Genomic DNA, 16,540 nt, shown 5'->3' with positions numbered 1-16,540 from the left:
TTTGAAAAATCGAAAAAAATTGCATGTCTATATCTCCGAAAATGCTGGATAGAAAAAATTGAGACATGGCTCAATGTAAAGAACTCTCCATGGGGAATAAAATATGTTAATGATGATGTAATAGGTCCCTCCATTATGACGTCATAATTCGACAAGTACAAAACTTCATCCGATCAAGATGAAATTTCTTCAGCATAATCTAGGAATAAATTAGTTTAGAAAAAAAAAATGACGTCATCGGTCACGTGGTTCGGCCGCCATATTTGTTTTAACACAAAAGCCTTAAAAACCACTGAAATACATCCTGGCGAGGGTTTGCAATCTCTGGTTGCTCTTTTTCTTGTTTGTTAAATGCAGAGGGGTCTCAGTACAGTGAACATATTGGAACAAATTACGAAAGGAGGGATGTAAGAGGGATAGCAGCAGGGCGGAGCTAGGCAGCGAGTGTGGGTGTTGGGGCAGGAAGAGCTCCATTTTGTCGAGGGACGCGAACTGAGGAATAAAGATTGCTCTGTGTATGTGAAGCCGAACAAGTTGGCCACGAGTCTTCTATCCAGCAAGACGAGGAATATTACATGGGGAATAGGTGTTGTTATCCCTCTCTCAATCTCTCTCTCTCTTTCTCTTTCTCTTTCTCTTTCTCTCTTTCTGTTGTTCCTGATTTTGTGAAGGTATGGGTACACCATTCTGGATGTGGGGGATCTCTGGGTCGCTCATTGGAGATGGATCGGCTGTCTCACTGCCATGGGCTTGTTCGAGAGAACTGCCCGGAGCTATATACACCAACAACAACATTAGCAAAAGATGTCGGGCAACGCAAAGTCCCTTCGTGACGGGAATATTAAGAGGGGGAGGGAAAGGTGAAGGGATATGAGGGGGAGGGAAATGGGGAAGGTAGAGGGAGAGAGATGGGAGAGGGAAGAGTAAAGGAGAATTGGGGAGGGCGGACGGGGAGGAGAGTGAGAGGGTCTGGTGGGTTTCATGGTTTTGAAGTTATGGAGGAGAATAACTAACTAACTAATGCACTCACACGCACACACTCTCTCTCTGCCTTTTACTATTCAGCATCTGGCCATCATTTTGGAAGCACCTCCTTTGCCCCCCAAATGATTCCCCACTACCTCTTAAATGAAAACACTTCCTCCCGACACCATTCTTCCAGCCATTGGTTCACATCTATCGCTCTGCTCATAATTTATATTCCATTTTGTAATCTTGGGAGAATCCCAGAAAACATTACCTCACAACCCTTTCTAATATCCTGCATCTATTTTTCAAAACCTCTGAGTAAACTTTCCCGACATCATTTTCTCCAAGGTGTACCTCAACCAACTTCTTCCTGCCGACCTGATACGATGTCATTCAGCCTTCCTTCAATGTCCCTAACTCGATATCTACAATCCTTCCTGCAGAATGAAGAATCTACATGTTTAATTGTTTCATCGTCCACAAACACCGTCTCCCAGACCACATTCCTCCCCATCTTTATTACTGCACCCTCACCACTGCCTGCACTCTTTGCATCCTCACCACTGCCTGCACTCTTTGCACCCTCACCACTGCCTGCACTCTTTGCACCCTCACCACTGCCTGCACTCTTTGCACCCTCACCATTGCCTGCACTCTATGCACCCTCACCGCTACCTGCACTCTTTTCACCCTCACTGCTACCTGCACTCTTTGCACCCTCACTGCTACCTGCACTCTTTGCACCCTCACTGCTGCCTGCACTCTTTGCATCCTCACTGCTACCTGCACTCTTTGCACCCTCACTGCTACCTGCACTCTTTGCACCCTCACTGCTGCCTGCACTCTTTGCACCCTCACTGCTACCTGCACTCTTTGCATCCTCACTGCTACCTGCACTCTTTGCACCCTCACTGCTACCTGCACTCTTTGCATCCTCACTGCTACCTGCACTCTTTGCACCCTCACTGCTACCTGCACTCTTTGCACCCTCACCGCTACCTGCACTCTTTGCACCCTCACTGCTGCCTGCACTCTTTGCACCCTCACTGCTACCTGCACTCTTTGCACCCTCACTGCTACCTGCACTCTTTGCACCCTCACTGCTACCTGCACTCTTTGCACCCTCACTGCTACCTGCACTCTTTGCATCCTCACTGCTACCTGCACTCTTTGCACCCTCACTGCTACCTGCACTCTTTGCATCCTCACTGCTACCTGCACTCTTTGCATCCTCACTGCTACCTGCACTCTTTGCACCCTCACTGCTACCTGCACTCTTTGCACCCTCACTGCTACCTGCACTCTTTGCATCCTCACTGCTACCTGCACTCTTTGCACCCTCACTGCTACCTGCACTCTTTGCACCCTCACCGCTACCTGCACTCTTTGCACCCTCACTGCTACCTGCACTCTTTGCACCCTCACTGCTACCTGCACTCTTTGCACCCTCACTGCTACCTGCACTCTTTGCACCCTCACTGCTACCTGCACTCTTTGCACCCTCACCGAAATGATGCAACCAGCAGCCACAAGCTGCACATGAAATAAATAAACTTCATTTCCCCGAATTTTTTCCTTGTGGCATCTGCAGGGAATCTGTACATTTTGAATCCCTTCGCTGATCGATTGGGACATCCAACGGCACAGCATGCCCTCATTTAAAAAGGAGGAGGAGATTTCGTGAGCTCATTCAATGAAGGATCGAAGGAACGAAGCGCATGACCCACGTGACCGAAAACGTTTTGGATTGGAATGCGTGATGGCGCGAGGCCGAGTACAGTATACATACTGTACATGCTCGGCATGTACCGAGCCGAGTACATGTATAGAGGGAATCTTACTGCTTTTTCCTTTCTTATGAAGCACACACGTCATGGCTGTAGGTAGGTTGCATTTGCTGGGAGCGCAGAAACGCCCCCTGTTGGTTAGAGCAGGAATTTGTACTTAGTTAGATGAGGGTGCCGGCGATAGCTCGCCTACCGGTCGTGAAGGACATTGTGGGATCTTTAACATGCACCAACTAATCCCGGCATACAGGACGGCCAGCTTAACGTCCGTTAATGGCTCACCATGCATGTGAATCACCAGGATGAGAGTTTATAGCTCGGTCGAGATTCGAACCCACAACCTCGGGCATCCTGCTCGCCGCATTATACCAACGGAAATACAGAGGGGTTAATGAAATTACAAATGGAAACAAAAACACCCAAAACGATTTACAACTGGAATCTGTTATTGTTAATGAAATGCGAGAGTTAAACAAAGCAGGACAACGGACGGACGGTCCAGTCAGGACAAACGGCGCATTTTACAGCGAATTAACAAACTATCCACATTTCATGTCCGTCGAGGTGTCTGAGTAAATGAGGTACAGTACCACTCACTGTACCACGGTAAAAAGCCTCGGAATGTTTGTCGCGCGACGTCATTTGGTCATTAACACCAAACAGAATGATTTGGCGTGAAAAACAGGTCCTCCCAACGGAGCGATCCGTTTGGCGGAGTGATCCTCCCAACGGAGTGATCCGTCCGGCGCGGTGATCCGTGCGGCGCGGTGATTCGGTCCGGCGGAGTGATTCGTCTAGTCGGGAAATAAAAAACGCTGAGAGGGGCGGAGCCTCTTACACCGGGTAATGGGAACGTTGGACCGTTCTGTTGAATTCAATTGGGTTTGGGTTGCCGGTCGTTATTAAAATACAATACCAGGAAACTTTGGGTTCGTCGCCGGCGCTTGTGATCGCAGGTTCTTGGACGAGCTGGGATTTCGCGCAAATACAGCTGCACACGTGATGGCGTTGAAACGAATTCACAAGGTGAGGTCGAAGGACGGTCCGCAGTGAGGGGCCGGCCCGCAACGCTGCTCCGCCGCTTCTCGGCTCCGCCATGACAGAGGCCTCGGGCCTGGCGCGTTATTTGGTTTTTCCTCGCACGGATATAACGCGACGAATGGCGGTCGAGTGGTCGCTTATTGAGACCCTCGTGTTAATGGGAATCAGAGTTTGATGCCTTTTCTGGGTTCCTGTCTTTGGGAAAGCGAGGAAGACGTGATGGGGGCGGGAGGTTCTATTCTTGGGGCGAGGCTTTGTACCCTCTTTTCTTTCTCCACGTCGTTATTTTGTTTTGTTTCTCGCTCATCTTTACGGACATGGTGGTTTTTTTTTGTTCTCGCTGCTGTTTTCGTGTATATCGGTCGTTTGATGAACATTTCTTGTGCAAGTATCACGACGTGTGTGTGTGTGTGTGTGTGTGTGTGTGTGTGTGTGTGTGTGTGTGTGTGTGTGTGTGTGTGTGTGTGTGTGTGTGTGTGTGTGTGTGTGTGTGTGTGTGTGTGTGTGTGTGTGTGTGTGTGTGTGTGTGTGTGTGTGTGTGTGTGTGTGTGTGTGTGTGTGTGTGTGTGTGTGTTGTTTTTTTGGTGTGTAGGAACTGGGCGATTTAGGAAGAGATCCCCCAGCACAATGCTCGGCAGGACCCGTCGGTGATGACAGTAAGTCCAAGCAGCGGAGAGTGCTTGGTGTGAGGGGGGGGAGGGGGCCGTGGGGGTGTGGCGAGGTTGGTAGGAATATTGGTTGTGGGGGATTGGTAGGTGGTGAGGGGGGAGGGATTGGTATGGTGGTAGAGGGGGATTGGTATGGTGGTTTGGAGGTGTTTGCGGGGTGGGTAGGTAGTGGTTTGTGGGGTGGGTAGGGAGTGTGGTTTTGCTAGGTGGGTAGGTAGTGGTTTGCGGGGTGGGTAGGTAGTGGTTTGCGGGGTGGGTAGGTAGCGGGGTTTGCGGGGTGGGTATGTAGCGTGGTTTGCGGGGTGGGTAGGTAGCGGGGTTTGTGGGGTGGGTAGGTAGCGGGGTGGGTAGGTTGCGGGGTGGGTAGGTTGCGGGGTGGGTAGGTTGCGGGGTGGGTAGGTTGCGGGGTGGGTAGGTTGCGGGGTGGGTAGGTTGCGGGGTGGGTAGGTTGCGGGGTTTGCGGGGTGGGTAGGTAGCGGGGTGGATAGGTAGTGGGGTTTGCGGGGTGGGTAGGTAGTGGGGTTTGCGGGGTGGGTAGGTAGTGGGGTTTGCGGGGTGGGTAGGGAGTGGGGTTTTGTGAGGTGGGTAGGTAGTGGGGTTTTGCGAGGTGGGTAGGTAGTGGGGTTTTGTGGGGTGGGTAGGTAGTGGTTTGTGGGGTGGGTAGGTAGCGGGGTTTGTGGGGTGGTAGGTAGCGGGGTGGGTAGGTAGCGGGGTTTGCGGTGTGGGTAGGTAGTGGGGTTTGCGGGGTGGGTAGGTCGTGGGGTCTGCGGGGTGGTTAGGTAGTGGGGTTTGCGGGGTGGTTAGGTAGTGGGGTTTGCGGGGTGGTTAGGTAGTGGGGTTTGCGGGGTGGTTAGGTAGTGGGGTTTGCGGGGTGGTTAGGTAGTGGGGTTTGCGGGGTGGTTAGGTAGTGGGGTTTGCGGGGTGGGTAGGTAGTGGGGTTTGCGGGGTGGGTAGGTAGTGGGGTTTGCGGGGTGGGTAGGTAGTGGGGTTTGCGGGGTGGGTAGGTAGTGGGGTTTGCGGGGTGGGTAGGTAGTGGGGTTTGCGGGGTGGGTAGGTAGTGGGGTTTGCGGGGTTGGTAGGTAGTGGGGTTTGCGGGGTGGGTAGGTAGTGGGGTTTGCGGGGTGGGTAGGTAGTGGGGTTTGCGGGGTGGGTAGGTAGTGGGGTTTGCGGGGTGGGTAGGTAGTGGGGTTTGCGGGGTGGGTAGGTAGTGGGGTTTGCGGGGTGGGTAGGTAGTGGGGTTTGCGGGGTGGGTAGGTTGTGGGGTTTGCATGGTGGGTAGGGTTGAGAGATTAACGTTCGATTTGTGTGGTTGATTAACTTTGATCCTCAAACGTTCTTTCTCACCCTTTAATGTTTTCCTCTCTTCTCCCACCCTAATTCCCTCCCTTTAGTGTTTCACTGGCAAGCCACAATCATGGGACCGGTAATATAGCAATACCTGTGATAGATGCACATTTTGACAGCATGGTATCCTGTTTCTCCCTCCCCTCCCCTTTCAATTTGCTAGAATGTGGATTTGTTACAATGTGCTAAAGATTTTGTTTTTGCCGGTATTGCTGATGTCGATGAAAATGGTCTGATGTCATTCATTCGCAAGAGATGACTTTGAGGTGCACAGAGTGCCCTTTGTGTGGGTAATGCAAATGGCTTTCATCAGCACCGACCGCAAGAAAATCTGACGTGCCGAGTACGAAAGAGGTTGAAAGGTCAATGAGGAAACGTCTTAGATATTCCAATTAGGATTTGGATTTGGATTGGTCACATGTTCCGCATGGAGCATCAAGACGTACCGAAAAAAGGCAATATGTCGGCACCTGGTGGGAAGAGAATGGCTGGATGGCTAAGGTAGACTCCATCACATGCTGTCGAGAAAGGAATGAAGGTGACCGAGAATAAAATGGGACAGTGGGCCAAAGACCACCGGAATGTCGAGAGATGCCAGGCGCCACGATTGTATAAATGAGCAATACCAATTGCACCGTCATATTTCCATCTTTATGGAGACGCTGTGGAACAGGTATCGCCACCCGACGAAGAAGTCTAAATTTGATGTCTTTTAGCAGCTGCTTTGAGTGTAGTGTAAGAGATGTGAAGATTCCATCTAATGTGCTCGTTCATGATGCGTGGCTGTTGGGCTCGTATGGCGCTAATCTGTGAACGTCAACATCGACATCTTGATGTGTTTGAGTTGAAAGTTTGTCTGAGCTTGTATGTTTACAGACAAAACCTACTCTGCCATGTTGTAATCTGTACACAATGCGTACAACTCGGGGAAAATGCAACATACATTCATGTTTGTCTCAAGTTTGTCTGAGCTTGTATGTTTACAGACAAAACCTACTCTGCCATGTTGTAATCTGTACACAATGCGTACAACTTGGGGGAAAATGCAACATACATTAATGTTTGTCTGAGCTTGTATGTTTACAGACAAAACCTACCCCGCCATGTTGTAATCTGCACACAATGCATACAACTCGCGGAAAATGCAACATACATGAATGTTTGTCTGAGCTTGTATGTTTACAGACAAAACCTACCCCGCCATGTTGTAATCTGTACACAATGCGTACAACTCGGGGAAAATGCAACATACATGAATGTTTGTCTGAGCTTGTATGTTTACAGACAAAACCTACCCCGCCATGTTGTAATCTGTACACAATGCATACAACTCGGGGAAAATGCAACATACATGAATGTTTGTCTGAGCTTGTATGTTTACAGACAAAACCTACCCCGCCATGTTGTAATCTGTACACAATGCGTACAACTCGCGGAAAATGCAACATACATGAATGTTTTTAGCTGACTGGTTTTTGGTGCAATTTAACGAGCAGGTATCTTTCTGTATTGCTGAAACGATTATGACATTGAATAGATCGGGTTTACCTTTCCTATTATCGAGCCTGATGTTGATTTGGGAAGCATTTGCATTATTGAGACTTTTATCACATGCTGCCATTGCTTTGAACTAAGCCTGGTGTTCAGTTGGCTTAACGGACAAGGTGACTGGCTTAAGATCTTAGGGTCTTGAGTTTGAGCCCCCTGTTGTGCTGTTAAATAACAGTAGGTGGGTTGACTCAGCCTATCGTCCTTCCGAGGTTGGCAAAATGAGTATCAGCTGGATGAAAATGGAGGGGGTGGGGGGGGCACTGCATCATCGACAGTCATGCTTCCTGAAATGATGCAACCAGCAACCGTGCATTGCATATGAAATGATGCTTTGGCCAAACGTAGGAATGCTGTTTTTTTTTTGTTTTTTTTTTGGTATACAATATCGACGCTCGTGAAAGCTAACATTAATCACACAAAAAGTCAAACCGACACACAAAACACAAAAATAAGGGGAGTGGTAGACAAGATGGGGAGAGGGGGAAGGACACAAACACAACATTTGAGAGCAGTGACATCGGTAGAAATGTGGGAGGTTGAGGGCTTGGGGGGGGGGGGGGGAGGTGGGAGAGGTATAAAACATATGAACACCAAGGACTTCCAGGAAAGAAGTTGGAATTTCAAAAAAAGTGTATCTGGGGTGAATTAGCAGGGGTAGAAAAGATCAAGGTTTTGGATGGGGGAAGATAAGAGATGGTGGTGAACAGCTGTTTTAAAGACCTGGAGGGAGGAGTGGGATTGAAGGGAGTGGGGGAGTTTGTTTCAGAGGTGGGAGAAAAGGGGAATGAAAGAGTGAAGGTGAGCAGAGAGTCATGATTTTGGCAGTTTAACCATAAGAGGGTTGCTGGCAGATCTTGTGTGACCTGAAGGAATATTGGGGGGAGAGAGCTGGGGGGGAGCAAGGCTGGAGAGGAGTCGGTAGAAGACAGAGACCACCAACCTGCCTGCGTGAGTGAGTGAAAGGCCCTCGGAGTTAGCTTCATCGCAGGAGATTCCAATGATTATGAAAGCTTTGGTTTCAACAGCGTGAAGCCGGGCTAGGTGAGGCAGGAGCATCAGCCCAGAGGGGGGAACAGTATTCCATTGAGCTGCGGATGAAAGCCTTGTATGTGGTGAGGAGCTCAGGTGTGCCAAGGAAGGACTTAGCACGACCAAAGGATGCCCAGTCGGCGACTGGATTTGGAGGCCATCTTGGAAATGTGGTTTTCCCAAGAAAGATGGCAGATAGTGAGACCCAAAATCTTGAGCGACAGAACTTCTTGGAGAGGATTGTTGAGAAAGTAGATGGGAGGGTTTTCCAGTCGGTCTTTTCGGAGAGACATCGTAAGAGTGTGAGATTTGTCAGGATTGAAAGACATGTTCCACTTGTTTGACTAGTCTGTGATTTTGTCCAGGTCTGCAGAGAGTGAGGAGGCTGCAGACTGCCGATCTGAGGGATGAGGAATGGAGCAGCAGATAGTGGAGTCATCAGCAAAGAGATAGAGAGGATTTTCCAGAGTCGGAGAGATCATTGATGAAAACCAGAAAAAGCGCAGGGCCCAGAACACTGTGTTGGGGGAACTCCAGCCTGAACAGGAAGGGGAGATGAGAGAAATCCATTCAGAGCCACACGTTGCCTACGACCAGAGAGGAAGGCCGCAAGCCATGAGTGGAGATTTCCATGGATACCATAGGAGGAGAGTTTGGCAAGTAGAGGTGGGTGCCAGACCGTATCAAAGGCATGTGATATGTCAAGTGAGACAGCTCTGATTTCCTGTTTGGCATGAGCTTCTTGTCAAGTGAGACAGCTCTGATTTCCTGTTTGGCATGAGCTTCTTCAAAGTCTGTTGCAAATTGAGAAATGATGTATCTTGGTGGAGAACCCCTGTAATGTAAAGCCCAACCCGGGGGAGAACCCCTGTAATGTAAAGCTCGACCTGGGAGAGAGCAGACCCTTGCAATGTAGAGGTCAACCTGGTGGGGGCTTGTGGCGTGGCGTGGGGGGGGAAAGGGCTGGTGGGGTGGGGGGGGGGGGGAAGGGCTGGTGGGGTGGGGTGGGGGGGGGGTGGTGGGAAAGGACACTTGCAATTGGAATATAAAGTCCTACCTGAGGACGGGGGCTGTTGTCGTGGGTTGAGCTTTTGATGTGATGGATCTCAGGGTTCTCCGACACCGAATTGCTGTTGTACCCACTTCTCATTCTTGTTGTGTGTATGCTCGAACTCTTTCACGCAATTGGTGCAGTAACTCCACCACTTCCCACGATCAAGGGAAATTAATCTGGTCTTGCTGATCTTGCAACGTTTGAAGTTGGCTTTCAGCGAATCTTTGTATCGCTTTTTGTGGGGCACCAATTGATCTTTTTCCTTCTGCAAGCTTGCCATAGAGCAATGCTTTGGGCAAATGTTCCTCATTCCTCATCCTGCCCAGCGCCCTGCCTGGTGAGTGCAGTTGAGTTCGGATCGGGTAATATTTGATTCCCTCCAAACCACATCGGGGCAGCACTTCTGTGTTCGGGAATCTGTCTTGCCAACAAATGTTCAAACTTCTCCACAGGCACCTTTTGTGAAAGCTGTTTAAATTCTGCACATTATGGCAGGAGAGCGTCCACATCGCACAGCTGTATATTAAGGTGGACATTACAACTGAATGAAAGATGCTGTTCTTTGTGGCGAGTGACACGTCATGAGCGAACCACAGCTGTAGAATCAGCCGGCAAAAGACGGCACTCGCTTTGCTGATGCTTGATGTAATTTCGGCATCAATGGTACCATCGTTGCTGATTACGCTGCCCAATAACTTCTCCGACTCTCAATGGCTGGTCGTTGATTGTGACCCGGGGTTCCATATTTAGCGTATATGGTTTCAGCTGGAACAATATATCAGTCTTCTTGATGCTGACAGTCAAGCTGCATCGGTCGGCAGATTGTGTGATTGCGTCCGTCAGGCGTTGCGCATCGTCCCTCTATGGCACCCAAGGTTGCAATCGTCAGCAAACAGTCCTTTGATGGGCATCAGTCGATTTTTGGCCTTTGCTTTAAGACTGCTGACGTTAACGCTGCCATTGGTACTGAAGTGGGTGTTGACTCCCTCGAGACCTGAGTCTTCTAGTTCGTCGATAAATCATTGCGGCGGTCGCGATGCCGAAGAGTTGGTGTTAGGGCGCAGCTTTTGTTTTGTGCCGTTTGTGACGTCGAAAGGCTTGGATTCACCGCCGTCACCTCTAACTTTCACCTTCATACCATCGTGAAACGATCAAATTGTATTAGCCAGCTTCTCTGGGCAACCGACGCATCGCAATAGTTTCCACAAGCCAAGATGGCCGAGTCAAGTGCTTTCATCAGATCTTCAAAAACGATGTACATGTCCTTCTGTTGCTCGCAATACTTTTCCTGTATTTGTCGCACTGTAAAAACCATGTCAGCTGTTCCACGGTTTGTTCCGAAGCCACATTGGCTCTCTGGGTTAATTTCCTGTGCAAGCCCGGATAGCTGATTGATAACGTCAGCGCAAATTTTCCCGGCTATGAACATGCGATTCCTCAGTGGTTATTGCAGTCAGATTGGTCACATTTCCTTTTGTAAAATTGGACAATTGTGACATCTTTGAAATCCTGTGGGACAGACTCCTCGGACCAGATTCGGATGAACAGTTTATGCAGTCGCAAAAGCATATGGGGGCCGCCATGCTTGTACACTTGTGGTGGAATACCGTGAGGACCAGGCGGCCTTGCCCGGCTTTAGTCGTTCGTCACCTTATGGATTTCATCTCGCGCTGGTAGTACCGTGAGGTGTGTTGGCACAGTTTTCACGGTACTTATTTCCCTTGATCAAAGTCCTGTGTGTCTCAGGTATTAGGTGGATGTCTTCTATTGTGTCGTCAATATCGGATGGTTGGTTCCAAACCTTGTTGAAGTGTTCCACCCACCTTTGCAGGATCAAATTGGGCTCCATGATAAGGGAAGTCATGTCAGCAGTTCGTTCCAGAGTGGTCCCGTTGAAACTAGGACCAGGACCGTGCACTTTCAGGTAGACAAATTATATTTGTTGCGTGCAGAGGCAACATGCTTCTGGTGCAGGTCGTCCAGCATGGGAAGAAGCGGGCCGTATTTGGCAAACCAGCCGCGATGTTTCCATTCTCTGCAGCCAATCTTATTGAACGCAGCCTTCCCGGTAGCTTCGCAAAGTACGTTCCACTCAGCTGCGCACGAGTTGAAGTCCGTGTTGTCAGATTTGCTGCTAGCTCGGTACGTGTCCAGGTGTTTCAACTTCTGGTTTTGGTGGGGTCGCTGGTTCCATGCTTAAGGTGCAATGTGGAGAGCTGTTTTAGCGATGATTGGACCATGCAGTGGAATGCTGATTAGCTCTGGTCAGGTGGCTGTTGTCAATCATGTTGATGCACAATGATGTAGTTTATTAGGTGCCAGTGCTTTGACCTTTGATGCATCCATGATGTTTTCTACCAATTCACCTGTTAGCGTGTTTGTGGTGCAAAAACATAAGAGGGTACCATTGCTGTTTTCTTTTCCGACACTATGATTGCCAATAAGTTGGTCCCATATGTCGTCGTTGCCGCCCACTCTGGCGATGAAATCGTCCAGCAACACAATTTTGTCATTGGTGGGGGCAGATGATGAAATTCTTGATGGGTTTTCGTAAAAGGCTTCTTCATTGGGATAGGACATAGTTTGTGCATATGCGCTGATAACAGTGGCATGTCTGTCCTACCTAATGTTTTATCCGCATCACCATTAACAGTTCATTGTGTCCTTTCGGGATGGATACCAGCTGTGGAATGAGCTTCATTTTGATGGTGAAACCAATATCAGTTTGTGGAGCAGCATCCGCAGATTTACCAACAATCCGGTAGAATGTATATCCGGTGCCTGTTTCGGTGAGCTGTGACCCGTCGGCAAATCGGCTTTCGAAGAGCTGAAAAATCGATGTCTTTCTGAGCGACATTTTGGGTTGGTTACGTTGACTTGGATTGTGCGAATTTTCTTTTTTTTCTTTTTCTTTCATTCTTTTGACTGCAGAAGTTAGATGGCACTTTTGCCTGTACCCATCGCCACTGGACTTGAAACGGTCAGAGGTGGTGGTAAAGTCATCCTGCACTGCGTGGGATTGTAGTGAGAATGACACGTGCTCCGTCAGACACTCTCATGAGGCCAGGTCTGGAAGCCCAAAATGTGAACGCAGCATATGACTGATGCAGCAGAATGTTCGAAACATAAGGCCAGGTTAGCCACTTGCTTGCCTTTAATGCGTGTCGCTGTGGCCAGAATAATCCGGATCGCCTCCAAGATGGTACTCTGTAATAGCACCATTGACCCTTCCGTGGGTTTGTCCGCCGTTGTTCCAAAACTGTCGCCCCGCTGCCAACATTGGTCCCGGCCCTCATGTTTACGAGGAAGTGACGTCAGCGGGGAACCTTTGTAATTGTAATTTAAAGTCCAACCTGGTGAGGGGGATGGGGGAAGCCTTATGTGAAGTCTAACTTGGGGAGCGTTGACCCTTATAATGTGAAGCCCAACTCGTGGTTCACTATCTCCATTCTTTATGTGGCTAACATTTTGAAATGCATTAAAATAATTTTAATATGCCAGTGTGTTCCTAGCTGGTTTTCGGTTGGTCATTCGCATAGTCTTCGCCACACGGAAATGGTGTGCTAGCCGCCATGGGAGAGCGTGTGATGCAAGTCTTCCGGGCCGTAGTTCCTTTATGGCAAAGGGCCTGAGCCCGAAACGTCTGTTCGCCTTTCCCACAGCGCGCGGCATGTACCTATAAGTTTTGATGGGTTGGGAGTTCGGTCTTTTTTCCCATGCTGAACAATTGGTTTATAAAGTTGTTGTTTCCATTGTGTTGAAATTGTAAATTTATTTTCCCTACTTTTATTATTTATGTCCTCCCCCTCCCCCACCCCCCCCCCCCCACTCCAGCCAGACAGTCCTTACCAAGGAGGCGTCTTCTTCCTTACAATTCATTTTCCAACGGACTACCCATTTAAGCCACCAAAGGTTGTCATGCTGTCCTTGCTGTTTCACTCATGTACTGATATTGAAGTATTTCTCTCAAAGTAAAATCTCGGTTATGTTCAATGGCACAGGACAGGTTGGCTTTTGAACTTTCCTTCCAGTTAACATGGAAGCTTTGCCGTCTGCATATTTATTCTTTAATCTTGACTTTCCTTTTTCCCTTTGCTGTCATTTAATCAAACTGTTCCATTAGGTGGCGTTTACTACCAGGATTTACCACCCAAACATAAACAGTAATGGCAGCATCTGCTTGGACATTCTTCGTTCACAATGGTCTCCTGCCCTCACTGTTAGCAAAGGTTTGTTTTTTGATGGTTGTGGTGGTTGTGCTGCTCCTGCTACCTATTTGCTGAGATTTTGATGCTCCTTGTGCTTGTAGTGATGAAAAGGGAAGTGAGTGGTTTCGCACTTAAAAAAACAACCCTCTTTCACACACCCCCCCCCCCCCCCCCCCGCCCTCCCCTAGTGTTGCTCTCCATCTGTTCTCTACTGTGCGATCCCAACCCTGATGACCCTTTGGTTCCAGAGATTGCAAGATTGTACAAGACGGACAGAGACAGGTGTGAAGGGAGGGTTTGTAGGTATTGATGTTTGAGTAGAAGGTAAGATGAGAATCTCAATTTGATTCTTCACCTTTTCTTTCTCTCTCTCTCTCTCTCTCTCTGCAGATATAACAAGGTTGCTCGTGATTGGACGCACAAATATGCTATGTGACCCACGGTGATCTGCCTCCTACCCTACCCTCCCCTACCCGCCTGCACCCCTTCCGTTTCCCCACTCTCCTCTCTCTCACTTCACTCGCTTTTACCATCGCACCTCTTCCCTCCTACCCCTCCGCCCAAACATGTACCCTTCCTTGACCACTCTGATTACTTGCATTTGCCCTTGCACCACAATTTCTCCTACGACAATGGTTCCACATGCTATCTGAAAAAAGGTGTCAAAACAAAACTGAAGCTGCTGAAGTCCCACCTCTCCATTCCACCCCACCTCTTCCCCCACCTCACCTCATCTTTTATTGGGTGCCACTTGTATCCAGCCACCAGCTGAACTTTCTCCTTTTAATTTAACCAATCCCAGCCTTTGTTCTCTAAATTGGATTGCTCACTATCCCTGTTTGGCCTTGTCCCAGGTTATTTTAATAATGCGTACCCGCCACCTACCCTCTCCACCGCACCCCCCCCCCCCCCCCCCATGTTCCGATTCCTCTGTCCCTATATATTTTTTTTCGCTGTGCATTGCACTCGTGTCATTGACTCCTGGCATCTTCTTCACCAACTTTGCATTTGCTCATCTCCCTCTTCATAGACTGTATTTCCCCCACCATACTTCCTGTACATTTATGTAATAAAGTTGGTAGGTATACCGTAAGCTGTCTGTGTGATTTAGCTTCACAGCTTAGTCCATGTTTTGCCATGCGTTGTTTTTATTCTTTCTTTTTTATATATACAGATCTCCCAAGGCAGTTTAAGAATGCCTTTGATAGGTCTTGGATTATGAAGTGAGTTTTATTTGTTTCCACTTTTACTCATGTTGGGTTCGGAATTTTGAATTTTATGAAAGGCTGGATTTTCTGCTCCCTGTGGTCTGTCGTGTAACAAATCCTCTAATTTATTTGCTACCAAAGATTGCTTTTCAAGATCTTGATAATTATGAAAGCTTGAGTGTTGGTTCTCATAACCAAACGGATTCGTATACTGATCTGAAATTTCTTGTGACGTTATTACTATTATACAAAATGAATTGCCTCTTGGTATTTTTATTTTTTTCCCTAGCACATGCCTTTTTACACTTCGTGGCAAGGCTTGTGTTGCTGACTGCCTGCTTGTTACCTGTATCACCTGGAAGCACCTGGTGGATGCAATCCTAATATGCTCGGATATCGTTTGCATTTTATAGCTAATTGTACTTTTTCTCTGAAAACATAGAACAAAAAGCGTGTGGCATGTGACTATCTGTAATCTGAAAAGCCGTCTCCAGATCAAAACGTTTTGTGCAATTTGGCGAATGGACAAATGTCGCAATGCATGTCGTGCCGTATACTTCTTGGCTGCCCTCTCCCGACATACACACTCAGCAATTTTGTTTTCTTCTTTGGCATGGTAGTGCCGTGGAAGTTGCACATGCACTCCAATGTATTTGGCCTTGACATGGACATTCCAACTGGTTAAGGTGCCAATGTTGGATAAAACCTATCTGCATAGTAGTCCAACCAGGGTACAGGCCCAACAAGCTTGGTTTAATTGTTTTCTGGCTGAGATTCCAAAATGCATCAAGCAAGTAAACTTAGTTTATATACTTTTAAACATTTACCTGTAATTTTAAAAATTTGAAACTGAAACGGTAGTTTATATGTGTCTGTCGCGGAGGCATTGTTTTTGGGTTGTCTGTCCATCCGTGATAGGTTTTTGTTACCCGGATAACTTAATGGCTGAAGGGATCCAAGTCAAACTTGGTATGAGTGTGGAGAATGATACAAAGATTAACTGATTCGATTTTGGGGTCAAAAGCTTAAAGGTCAGAGGTCCCATTAAGTGAAAATTCTGTTACTGCACGAACTTGTGAAACGGTGATGTGATTTTCACCAAACTTGTTACAAGTATATATTATGATGTAAAGATGAACTGCTTAGATTTTGGGGTCAAAGCTCATGTTCAGTAAAATTTATTTCATTACTGTGATGACTTGAGAATGGCTGAAGGTATCGAAGCCAAACTTGGTACAGGTATGTACAACAATGTAAAGGTCAACTGATTCGATTTTGTCATGCCAGGTAAAAATGTGATAATGGAACACCGCTGAATGGATTTAGATCAAACATAGTACAAGTATGTATAGTGCCCTCAAAGTATTCACACCCCTTGATTTTGTTTTCACATTTTCTTGTTACAACCTGAATTGAAAATGGATTGTTTTATTTTATTTTTTTGTTTTTTTGTTTTTTTTCGTATGCAAGATCGAGGCTTGTGAAAGAGCTAACATTAATCACACAAAAAGTCAACCGACACATAAAACACAAAATAAGGGGAGTGGAACACAAGATGGGGAGAGCGGGAAGGACACAAACAACATTTGAGAGCAAGACACAGAGAGAAATGTGGGAGGGAGAGGGCTTGGGGGGGGTGGGGGGGGTGGGGGGGGGGGGGTGGTACAGGTTTCAAACATAT

At 47.9% G+C, this 16,540-nt stretch overlaps 1 protein-coding gene across 1 annotated transcript; it reads left to right on the top strand.

Moving 5' to 3' along the window:
- The first annotated feature begins 3,573 nt into the window (after positions 1-3,573).
- Positions 3,574-15,121, top strand: LOC137438534 (ubiquitin-conjugating enzyme E2-17 kDa). The gene is made up of 7 exons (XM_068133659.2): positions 3,574-3,782; positions 4,390-4,453; positions 5,857-5,888; positions 13,278-13,355; positions 13,567-13,672; positions 13,840-13,933; positions 14,042-15,121. Exons 1-7 carry the CDS (start codon positions 3,759-3,761, stop codon positions 14,085-14,087), a joined length of 444 nt encoding a protein of 147 aa, XP_067989760.1. The 5' UTR covers positions 3,574-3,758; the 3' UTR covers positions 14,088-15,121.
- Positions 15,122-16,540: the final 1,419 nt, after the last annotated feature.

This window comes from Myxine glutinosa, chromosome 13, assembly GCF_964187855.1.
Source record: "Myxine glutinosa chromosome 13, kmMyxGlut1.1, whole genome shotgun sequence".
In the NCBI taxonomy this organism is placed as follows: domain Eukaryota; kingdom Metazoa; phylum Chordata; class Myxini; order Myxiniformes; family Myxinidae; genus Myxine; species Myxine glutinosa.
Note: the sequence above shows the minus strand (reverse complement) of the source record. Positions and strands in the feature narration are given on the sequence as shown.

Coding starts and splice junctions, on each gene's coding strand:
- LOC137438534 (XM_068133659.2), top strand. CDS start 3,759: ATGGCGTTGAAACGAATTCACAAG. Junction 13,673..13,839: donor TGCCCTCACTGTTAGCAAAG/GTTTGTTTTTTG, acceptor GCCCTCCCCTAG/TGTTGCTCTCCATCTGTTCT. Junction 13,934..14,041: donor TACAAGACGGACAGAGACAG/GTGTGAAGGGAG, acceptor CTCTCTCTGCAG/ATATAACAAGGTTGCTCGTG.